The 12,545-nt window shown below is 33.5% G+C and overlaps 1 protein-coding gene across 1 annotated transcript; it reads left to right on the top strand.

Moving 5' to 3' along the window:
• The first annotated feature begins 7,289 nt into the window (after positions 1-7,289).
• LOC111380169 lies at positions 7,290-8,885 on the top strand. Its single transcript, XM_023003659.1, has 2 exons — positions 7,290-8,131; positions 8,414-8,885. The coding sequence occupies exons 1-2, from the start codon at positions 7,532-7,534 to the stop codon at positions 8,861-8,863; spliced, it is 1,050 nt and encodes a 349-aa protein (XP_022859427.1). The 5' UTR covers positions 7,290-7,531; the 3' UTR covers positions 8,864-8,885.
• The last annotated feature ends 3,660 nt before the right edge of the window (positions 8,886-12,545 follow it).

Here is a 12,545-nt window from a genome sequence, read left to right as displayed (position 1 = left end):
AAACCCACTTTCAAACTCATTGTTTCCACCATGGAATTAGTGGCTACCCCAAGAGAATGGGAAAAGCCAAAAACAATTTAGAGTAGTTAGTTAGTTCCAAATTTAATTAATAACATCTAATCATAGTTGTACTATTCTTTTAAAGTTAGGTTAGTAAATACTTAGTAGTGATGGGATTGATACTTAAATTCACATTCATTTTATTCTTGTTTCCGATACCATCCACTCATGAAATTTTAGTACAACACCAAACGAGTGGAGTCACAAGACTCAAAATGGCGCCTTAAACACGTGACGTGAAACTACATATGTGATGAGTTCCTCATCAATATAATTATGGGAAGCAAAAAAATCATGATAACAACACTCCATCCCATAAAGATAGTTTTGCTTTCTTTTTCATTATAGACCACTTTTCTTATTGAAATTATAGTTAATTTTTTTCAATTTTCTAATATACCCCTAAATATTAGCTCAAGTTTGAAGATGTGCCACGTAATTAAAGAGTGGAGATCACACGTAGCCTAAAGCTTAAGATTCTCTAAAATTATATTCCTCCATCACAACATTTTGATGCCATTTTCCAATAATTGTTAGTATAATTTTTTACCAATAAACGGTCTATTAGTGTCCCCTTATTCACTAAGCAGTCCGACAAGCATCCAAATCAATTCATAAACAAACTTGATTAGCCATACACTACAAGAACAAAGAACAAAACATGCACATTAATTTAATTCACTCTGCAACTACCTATCGAATTCCAGTGACTCTATCATGAGGTCATGATGAACATAGCCACATATGATTATCAAGGGTAAATTTGAATTTCTCTACTTTTGAGTCAAATATGGATTAGTCGATTTTATTTTTTTGAGAGTATGGAGGAAATATAACTTAATTAGAGGTAGAATCATGTAAATTGACATAGTGAAAGTGAGTAATCATGAGATTTTATATTTTGAATTGTTCTCCCACCACGATTCAATAAACTTGAATGAGAGGCTCACGAAATGAACGTGAAGTTAAACCTGAGAATAACATTTAACATATAGAAGTTTGAGTACTTCTCTCAAAGAGTTGACTTTATAAGATGAAACATCAAGATTTAATATGATATTATAGTTCAAAAAATTGATCTCATGTGAAAACGTGCTTCTCAAATCCTTTGACACTTTCATTAAGGGTAAAAGGGTCTTTTGGAAGTGGATGGCCCAAGTGGCAAACCCCAATTGGCCAATCCGGTTTCACGCGAGTTGTGCTTCTTTGAATGTAATCCTGGTCGTCCATTACAGATCAATGACTGAGATGAAATCAGATTATTTTGTGGTGGTTTTTGAAGGGTCGGTCCATGAGCTTTGGCAGTCAGATGCTTTTATGACTTTTTTGAGTTCTTGCATTTTTCTCTCTCTTGCCCTTTTGAGAGATTTCTTCTTCTTCTTCTAATTCTTGGGGTTTTAAATGAGATTATTGTAATATTGGTTGAACCTTGTGAAAACACCCTTTGCTATAGTAACTTTGGCCAGTTGTTTTGGCCTGTGTGGTGTCGGTTTTGAGTTCGACATGTTTGAGTTGCTTTCATACTTGGTGGTTTAGGGTTGCTTTAGTGAGATCCATTGGATCGATGAACTAAACCAGTGTCTGGGTGTGTTCTCTTGTTGTCGCTGTCTCTTGGGAGGTTACTTTTGCACATAGTGGACGGGTTAGCTTCTGAGCCCCCCAGATTAAACATTTTGGCCAAATTGGGTGAACAATATTTTGTGTTCTTTACTGTTTTCATTGAATGATTGACCATATTTCACACGAGCACACAAAAGAACGTCTAAAATCCTTACAAAACTGGTGTCAAAGCTTTAGGGCTTCTAGAACATTGAGCCATACTCTACTCCAAGAGAATCATTTTCTTTCTTAATCCATATTTAGTGATATTTTTTTCGTTGCTGAATATTTTTCTGAAAACTATTACTAATTTTTTTTTTGTGCAGTGACTGAAAGCCATATTTGGAGATTTTGGTTTTCGGGACTTGAAAGGTAGATTGAGTATGTGTTTTTAATGTGTCAACCTTGCAGTGGGTGAGACTGTTTCAACTCTGTCTTTATTCATTGACTGAAAAGCATGCACTTGGTGTTCTTAAAATTGGATGATACTAGTTAATAAATTTTTGAGAACAATTTTAGTCTTGTATGTGATATTTGTATAAGATGGTCTTGAGGCATATTTGAAGTTGGTAATCTCAATATACTGTATTACGTGATTTTGAGATTGGTTACTGGTTGACTATGCTGTGATTGCTTGCATACTCCTGTTAACACTACATTGTCATTCTTGAAGTTGTATACCTCTTAATTGTTGTAAAAAAGTTTTTCAAAACCTTTTCTGCACTTAAGTGATTAACTATTAAGAATCACTTATGTCCACTAGTAATCATCACCCTTTATAGAACCTGTAATGGGTTCGAAGGTCGAGTTGTCTCAATTCGATGGAAAGGGGGATTACTCGATATGGAAGCAGAAAATAAAGGCTATATTAGTCCAACAAAGAGTCGCTAAGGCCCTGGATGATTCTGAAACCTTTTCTACTGAATTAAAGGCTAAACCTGATGAAATTCAATAAATGAATGACATTGCTTATAGTTCAATTATCTTGCATTTATCTGATAATATTGTGAGAAAAGTTGAAGATTCTAAAACATCTAGAGCCTTGTGGACTACACTTGATGCATTGTTCTTGACCAAAACACTGCCCAATAAAATCTATTTGCTAGAAAAATTATTCAATTTCAAGATAGACACTGAAAAAGACCTAGAAGCAAACTAGAGTGATTTTAGTATTCTGGTTAAGAGTCTTGCACACAATGACAAAAAATTTGATGATGAAGACATTGCTGTTATATCACTTAACTCATTACCTGAATCTTATAGAGATATAAGGAATGTCATAAAATACTCAAGGGATGCCTTAACTCAAGCTATAGTAAGAAATACCTTGTGAGCTAGAGAATTAGAGGTCAAGAAAGAATTTAAATCTCACATAAGAGAGGAAAGCATGTTTGTGAAAGGGAGAACAGAAAAGAAAGAAAACTATACCCAAAACAGAAAATTCAAATCTAAATCCAGAGGTAGATGCAAACCTAGGGATAAAAGTAATAAAAAGTGGTATCACTGTGGAAAACTTGGACACTTTAAAAGAGACTGCTTTGAACTCAAAAAAGAAACAAAAAGACCAAAGTACTATCAACTTGAACAATGCAGCTGTTAGTCATGATTTGGATAGTCTTCTTGTAATGACTGTGTCCAGTGATAGTGATGAGAGACTCTGGATGTACATTTCAAATGAGTCCTAACAGATCTTGGTTTTTATAATTACAAACCAACTGAACCTAGGAAAGTGTACATGGGAGATAATAACTCACAAACTGTACAGGGGATTGGTGACATTGTTATTAAAATGCATGCTGGCATTGTGAGACAAAGAAAAAATATTAGGCATGTCCCAAACTTAAAGAGAAACCTTATCACATTAGGGGTCCTTGAAGATGAAGGGTACACATTTAAATCTAACAATAATACACTAAAAGTTATGAAGGGATCACTTGTTGTGTTGAAAGGACCCAAGAGGAATAGATTATATTATCTTGCTGGAGAAACCATAACTATCCAAGATAATAGTTCTTTAGCTATGATTCAGAATAAGTCTGAACTTTGGCATAATAGAATGAGGGGAATAAGGGCTTGAAATATCTAAATAATCAAAAATTACTTGGGAAAGATACAATAGAACCCCTTTAGTTTTGTGAGACTTGTGTATTAGATAGATCACATAAGGTGAGTTTTAATGTAGGGTCTCATACTACCAATAGACCTTTGGATTACGTACACTCTGACCTATGGAGACTCGAAAGTCATCCCACCTTTGGGGAGAACAGATATTTTTTTTGTCTATAATTGATGATTATTTTAGGAAAGTTTGGGTTTATCCTTTAAGGGCTAAATCTGAATCTTTCCAGAAATTCAGAACCTGGCTTAAAATGACAAAAAAATCAGTTGAATAAGAAATTGAAAACATTAAGATCTGGCAATGGAGGACTTGCAAAAGGGTTCTAGGCTGAGGCTGTTTGTACTACTGTATACTTTATAAATAGGTCCCCTAGCAGCTATATTGACTTTAAAACACCCCAAGAACTGTGGACTAGAAAACATCTTAATCTATCTCACATTAGAGTGTTTGGATGTGTAGCATATGCACACCAAACAGAAGGAAAACTAGATCCTAGGACAACTAAATGTGTTTTGCTAAAATATCTAGAAGGGGTAAAGGGCTATAGATTGTGGGTCTTAGATGGCAAAGGCATAAAAATCATCAATAGTAAGAATGTTGTGTTTGATGAATCTGGAATGCCATGTTTAAAGAATAAGGCTGAAAAATAGGTTGAACCTAATGAAAGAAACATTCCTACTAGTGAAGTTAAGTTGACCAGGTTCATTAACTCATCATCTGAGGATAATAAAGCCACTGCACAGGAAACTTCAGAGAGGGTTGGGGAGTCAAATGAAGGTGAAGCAAGTTCCCCTAACATAGAAACTGAACCTGAGATTGAAATCACTCATAATAATCCTAACACTGAACCTACTAATCAGGACTACCAACTAGTTAAGGATAGGGAAAGAAGGCAAGTGAAACCCAATCACAGATATCAAATAAATAACCTGACTGAGTTTGCCTTAACTTCTAGTGACGCATTAGAAAATTCAGAACCCTCTACCTTGGAGGAAGCTATGAATTGTCCTAATGCTGCTAACTGGAAAGCTGCTATGAGGGAAGAAATGAAATCACTAACAGAAAATAAAACTTGGAAGTTGGTAAAAAGGCCTAATAATCATAGGATTGTTCAGTGTAAGTAAATTTACAAGTTAAAGGAAGGTAATAACTCATCTGAACCTGTTAGGTATAAAACAAGCCTAGTTGCCAAGGGTTTTACTCAGAAAGAAGGAGTTGATTATTATGAAATATTTTCACCTATTATAAATTATAAAACCATAAGAATGATTTTTGCACTAGTTGTTCAATTCAACTGGGAACTTGAACAATTAGATGTCAAGATTGCCTTTCTTCATGGAGAATTGGAAGAGGACATTTATATGGATCAGCCTCAAGGCTTTGAAGTGAAGGAATTTTGTATGTAAGTTACAAAAATCCTTGTATGGGCTCAAACAAAGCCCAAGGTAATAGTATATAAGGTTTGACACATATTTGCTAAAGATTGGATTCAAGAGGAGTGAGTATGATCACTGTTTATACTTTAATAATGCTAGATTAGAAGTGAAGTACACCTTCTTCTTTATGTAGATGATATGCTTCTAGCAAGTTCCAGTATGCCTGAAATTGTAAGACTTATGAACCTCTTGAAATCCGAGTTTGAAGTAAAAGAGTTACGTAATGCCAAGAAAATCCTAGGGATGGTTATAAAGAGAGATAGGCTTAGAAATAAATTGACAATATCCCAAGAATCCTATCTAAATAAAGTTATAACCAAGTTCGGTATGAAAGATGCCAAGTCTGTAAATGTACCTCTAGCTGCCCATATGAACCTTTGTACCCAATCACCAAAAACTGAAATTGAGATGAGAAACATTCCATATGATAATGCAATAGGGTTTGTCATGTTTTCGATGACTACAAAAAGACCTGATTTAGCCTATGCTATTAGTTTTCTTAGTAGATTTATGTCAAATCTCGGTAAACCTCATTGGGTAGGCTTAAAATAGTTACTAAGATACATTTCTGGAACATTAATCATTGGTTTGACATTTGAAAAGAGATCTAAGATCTTAATTCTTGTAGGATATGTAGACTCTGATTTTGCTGGTGACAAAGATAGAGAAAGTCTACTTCTGCCTTCTTCTTTACATTGGGGAGGGGGATTGTATAACCTAGAAATCTTAGTTACAACCAATTGTCACTCTATCTAGTACTGAAGCAGAATATATAGCAGTCACTAAAACTATGAAAGATTGTTTGTGGCTGAAAGGAATCTTAACTGAGTTAAATTTTTTTACAAGAGACCCTAACAGTTCTTACTGATAGCTAGAGTGCTTTACTATTGAGTAAAAACCCTGTGTATCATGATAGGTCTAAACACATTGAGGTAAAGTATCATTTTATAATAGAGTAGATATCTTTTGGTGATGTGAATCTTAAGAAAATTCACACTGATGAAAACCCATCTAATATGGGAACAATTTAGTAAGTTTAGATCATGTTTGTCCATTCTCCATATTGATACATGTTGATTTTTTCTTGCAGGTACCAAGGGCAATGATGTAGGGCTAAGGTAGTTCTTATATGCAAAAGTTAGCATACTTGAGATAGTAGATGATTTGAGAACCAAGGTGAAGATTGTAAAAACGTGCTTCTCAAATCCTTTGACACTTTCATTAAGGGTAAAAGGGTTTTTTGGAAGTGGATGGCCCAAGTGGCTAACCCTAATTGGCCAATCCGATTTCACGCGAGTTGTGCTTTTTTGAATCTAATCCCGGTCGTCCATTACATATCAATGGCTGAGATGAATCAGATTATTTTGTGGTGGTTTTTGAAGGGTCAGTCCATGAGGTTTGGTAGTCAGATGGTTTTATGAGTTTTCTAGGTTCTTGCGTTTTTCTCTCTCTGGCCTTTTCGAGAGATTTCTTCTTCTTCTATTTTGGTTCTCATTCTTGTGGTTTTACATGAGATTATTGTAATATTGGTTTAACCCTGTGAAAACCCATTTGCTATAGTAACTTTGGCCGGTTGTTTTGGTGTGTGTGTGGTGTCGGTTTTGAGTCCAACAGTTTGAGTTGCATTCATACTTGGTGGTTTAGGGTTGCTTTAGTGAGATCCATTGGATCGATGAACTAAACCAGTGTCTGAGTGTGTTCTCTTGTTGTTGCTATCTCTTGGGAGGTTACTTTTGCACATAGTGGACAGGCTAGCTTCTGAGCCCGCTAGATTAAGCATTTGGCCGAATTAGGTGAACAAGATTTTGTGTTCTTTACTGTTTTCGTTGAATGATTGGCCATATTTCACATGAGCATACAAGAGAACATCTAAATTCCTTACATCTCAGATAGTTTAAAATCAACTATTATATTTTAAAATTGATATTTTTAAACGAAACCATGGGGAAAATGCTAACGTGTTCCACCCAGCTAATCATGTCTATCAATTATCATGTGATGAAAACTATGTCTAGTGTTACAACTATTATTGCAAGAATCATTTATTAAAATAAACTTAATTAGAAACATCCATGCTTCTACGTGATGTTTGTCATTTTCTCCAAATCCATTGTCTCTCAACCTATGGAACCACTTTATATATCTTTGTTCTTTCATTAATTTTACACCTCAACCCACATTTTCTTCCAAGAAAACCAAACCAATTCCCTTGTGATACCGAATTTAATTTCAAGAACCAACTTTCAGTATTTCTTGTATAGATACATCCTACGAGCACGTTTTAGAAATCGAAACTCTTTGGGGGCAGTTATAACCCATGGCTTCATCATCACTTGATCAAAAATTCTGGAGTTCTTTTTCATTTAAACATGAACCAAGAATGCTCAAAGATTTCCTCAAAGATGATTCTTTTTCATGTGCACCAAATGATGATTTTCGATCATTTCGAGGAAAACCCCGAAGTAAATCAACTGTAACAAACAAACCTTCCCCATTACTTCTTAGAAGTGGATCAAAAGCTGCAGCAACCACATTTTATGCACTCAACAAAGTCATTAAGGCAGTTAAATTCTTCCCATTTGCTTCTGTCAAATCTCCACTAGCTTTACCAAGAAGCATTTCCCGTAAACTCTCCAGGAGGATCAAAACCAGAAATGAAAATTTCCCACAAGTCTCCGTTAAAGTCAAGGACATTTTACGGTGGAGATCGTTTAAGGACTTGGCGGAGGAGAAAGATATCCCGTTGGATTTTTCTTCATCGTCCCCTATTTGGTGTACAACCACCACCACGACAGGGTCTACTAGTACTAACACCTCGTGCAGCAAGAAATCTAGCTGGTGTGACAGTGACTTTACCGCAGCCGATTCACCGCCGTGGGGTGGTGAAAACGGCAGTAAAACAAGAAGGAATCTAGAGGTAAATTCATAATTTTCTAAAACTTAAATAAGACCATATATTTTTTTCTTTTCTTTCTTTCTGTCAGTTTTTGAATTTATTTATTTATTTATTTATTTATTTATTTATTTTTCGCTGTCTGCTGGTAGACCATCAGAATATAATCGACGGAGATTTGTCTGCGAATAAAACAAAAGGGCCAGTTGTTGAATAAAACAAAGTTTATTTTAATTTTTTTAAATATAAAATTAAACCACTCAAAATGACATGACTTATTAATAACGAATTAATTATGATTTACAGGAGGAGTTGTCATTCGGAGAAGCTGAGCAGCGCAGCCCAGTTTCAGTTCTTGATTCTCCGTTTTATGGAGACGAAGAATCCGTATTTCCTTTTCATCCAACCATTGCTAAGAGAAAATGCTTGTTCATGCAAAGACTTCAACAATTCGAGAACCTTGCAGAATTGGAAAATCTTGGAGAGAACCACGAGGATAATCTGCTGTTTGATTTCTTCAAGGCTAAAAATGGAGAGTTCAATGATTATGAGAATACTGCAAAACCTTGGATCAATGGAGAATACGAAAATTGGGAGGTGCAGGACATGAAGGAGGTCTGTGTTAAAGATATGGAGAGGGGATTGGACTGGAAAGAGTTTAAAGAGGAGCATGAAGAAATGGCAATGGAGTTGGAGATTCAACTTCTAAGTGATTTGTTTGAGGAGCTTTTGGAAGATTTTGCTAGCAGAAAGTGACTTTAAAAATATGCTTAGAAAATAATTTGTACGTCGTTTTAAGTACTAGTAATCTAGCGCAATGTAATATAAATATACATAATCTAAATATTTATATAATTCTATTGGATGTCATTGCTTAAAATGTTATAGGAAAGATTAAAAATAGATCATAAAGTAATAAATGAAGTTAAGATGTAAAAAGAAAAAAGAAAAAAAATGAAATTGTAGATCAGGTAATGTCCAATATATTACAAGCAAGTAAATTGAAGTTTAGTTCATCTCAATGCTGATCGATAGTGTGCAATTTACTCAATGAGATTGATTAAGCATGTGACCGAACAAAGGGGCTTAAGATGTTTTAAAAATTTGGTTTGCTAATGGCAATTAATAACTTAATGAATGTATTTTGTTGGTGCATAAAATTTTCAAGAGCTATATTCCAAATTCTATAATCCCTCAAATAGTCAAATTTATTAAGTTGGGTAGAGCTATGGCTATATCTTTCTTTGGGTTGGCACAAAAAGTATATTAATTAAAGTTGCTTCGTCTCATTTTCCAAACATGGTCATTGACTTTATATACATATAAAATACATGCATATACATATATACGTGTGTATTTGTATATTGAAGTATTGATTTCATGAGGTTTGTATAGTTAAAAGTAAAAATATGGTAATGTGCACTAATAAGTAGACGTGACATTGATCAATAGTAAATAAAGTAATATTATAGGTATTTGAATTATATCTTGTATACACCTAAGAGAATTCTCGTTCACAAAAGCAATATGATCTCGATAAAAAATAAATGAATATAAATATATAGAATAAATTTCAATTTATTGTTGATAAAATTATTTTGTTGTAATACCTTAATTAAAAAAAGAAAAGTCTAAGATTTTATGCCAAATAAAAATAAATAAAATAGTTAGGCGGTGGATTGATTGTTGTATATCAATCCATTTGGGTCCAAATCCATTTCAAAACACACACAAGACGTAGAGAAGCAGATAGCAGGGAGAGAAAAGATGAAAGGAAAAAAAATAAAAATAAAAAAGAGGTAGAATAAGGGGAAAAAAATAAAAAAAATTCGCCAAATTGTTAGAAAATAAGTGATTTATACTACTTGAATTCTTCAATTTAAAGGTAAGTAAAAAAATTACTTATTACGTAGTTATGTTTAGTCTTATAATTATTAGACTGTTAGTTTAAATTCAATTTTATTGAAAGGAAATTATTGAATTAAGTATAATAAGTTATAAAATTAAGTTAAAGGAACGGATAAAAATAACTAAGTAATTAAAGAAATTGAGAAAATTGTTTAAGTATAAAAAGATTAAAATTTGGTATCAGCTATTTAATTATTAAAATTACTTGAAATAGTTAATTGTTAATCTAAAAATTATATCATATTTCAGACGACGATACGGACATCGGGACTACTTACCAACTGAGTTCATTTTGCATATATAGTTTTGTGAGTGGAAAAAACTTAAATATTTTAAAAAATTAATATGTCAATTATACTATTGCATTATGTGCAATTATGTGAATTTCTTGTTCAATTACATGATTATTATGAAAGGTTCTTCATTATGATATATGTGAAATCATTAAGGTTGTACATTGATTGCTCATGAATTGGAATGTGACATCTGAGATCGATCAGAAAAGTACCTGTGATTATATACTTCTTCTAATTCATAGAGAAGCCTTTGCCGTATTCTATTCTACACGAAGAGATCTTGATCGTGTATATATAGTTCACAAAGGAGTCTTGACCATGTTCTAGAATTGAATACTAGAGGTCTTGAGACAAACTTTCATTCATGGAGAGAGCCAAAGGCTCGTGACAAAAGTTCTTAACTTGAATGGCGGATTACAGATTTTAGTTAGAATATACATTTTTTGTGGATTACATGTGGTGTGATGAGACGATATTATGAATTTGAATCGATGATTATATCATGATTATAAGATTATATATTTCAATATTATGAGGATGTCTCCCATCTTAATTATTATTATTATATGCAAATTGTGAGCTGTTAATTGATGTAAACTTGATTTTTGATAAAAATGTATAGATAAAAAAGTATATTTATCTTCAAACTTCTCTACTCACTAAGCTATCAACTTATATATTTTTCCACGATTTTCTTATGAAGCAATAGTTGAGTATCTGGGCATCTTTTGGAGTTGAGCCTTTGATTTTGGAGTCAGAGCCATGCATCAGAATTTGTTAGTATGACTCACTTCATTAAGCATGTAATTAGTGTTTTGGGATGCATGTTCATGTTTAAATATGAATCTGCATCACTCGTAGATAGTTATGTGACTCATTCTGTATTTGCATCCATATGTATATTTTATGTTATTTTCTTGGTAAAAATCGAGATTTCGACTTATCTCTATTATGCGGTATTATATTTTGGGATTTGAGCAATGTGAATTATATGCCCAATTAGTTCTATTTACATGGGAGGTAATTTCAAAATTCTGTTAAAAATAATTTATGAAAAGTTACATAATGTAGTTGTAGTAGCTTTGATAATGGGTTCGACTTTTAGTTGGTATTTATTATCGGCGCACGCCACGTTCCGGATCCGCTAGCGTTACTCGGAGCGCGGCATGTCATTTGTTTAGAGTGGTGGGTCCAGTTAGAGGACACAATTTTTGGTCCAAATTGAATGGTGTGAACGAAATATTAGTCATAATTATTTTGGACCATGCTACATTCACCTAATGATTTACACAATCTTTTACACACACAACACGTGGCGGCCCCCTATTGGAGGGGCGGCTGCTCCAATAGGGGGCCGCCACGTGTTGTGTGTGTAAAAGATTGTGTAAATCATTAGGTGAATGTAGCATGGTCCAAAATAATTATGACTAATATTTCGTTCACACCATTCAATTTGGACCAAAAATTGTGTCCTCTAACTGGACCCACCACTCTAAACAAATGACATGCCGCGCTCCGAGTAACGCTAGCGGATCCGGAACGTGGCGTGCGCCGATAATAAATACCAACTAAAAGTCGAACCCATTATCAAAGCTACTACAACTACATTATGTAACTTTTCATAAATTATTTTTAACAGAATTTTGAAATTACCTCCCATGTAAATAGAACTAATTGGGCATATAATTCACATTGCTCAAATCCCAAAATATAATACCGCATAATAGAGATAAGTCGAAATCTCGATTTTTACCAAGAAAATAACATAAAATATACATATGGATGCAAATACATAATGAGTCACATAACTATCTACAAGTGATGCAGATTCATATTTAAACATGAACATGCATCCCAAAACACTAATTACATGCTTAATGAAGTGAGTCATACTAACAAATTCTGATGCATGGCTCTGACTCCAAAATCAAAGGCTCAACTCCAAAAGATGCCCAGATACTCAACTATTGCTTCATAAGAAAATCGTGGAAAAATATATAAGTTGATAGCTTAGTGAGTGGAGAAGTTCGAAGATAAATATACTTTTTTATCTATACATTTTTATCAAAAATCAAGTTTACATCAATTAACAGCTCACAATTTGCATATAATAATAATAATTAAGATGGGAGACATCCTCATAATATTGAAATATATAATCTTATAATCATGATATAATCATCGATTCAAATTCATAATATCGTCTCATCACACCACATGTAATCCACAAAAAA

Source organism: Olea europaea, unplaced genomic scaffold (assembly GCF_002742605.1).
Source record: "Olea europaea var. sylvestris unplaced genomic scaffold, O_europaea_v1 scaffold2101, whole genome shotgun sequence".
Taxonomy (NCBI): Eukaryota; Viridiplantae; Streptophyta; class Magnoliopsida; order Lamiales; family Oleaceae; genus Olea; species Olea europaea.
This window is presented reverse-complemented; position numbering and strand designations above follow the sequence as displayed.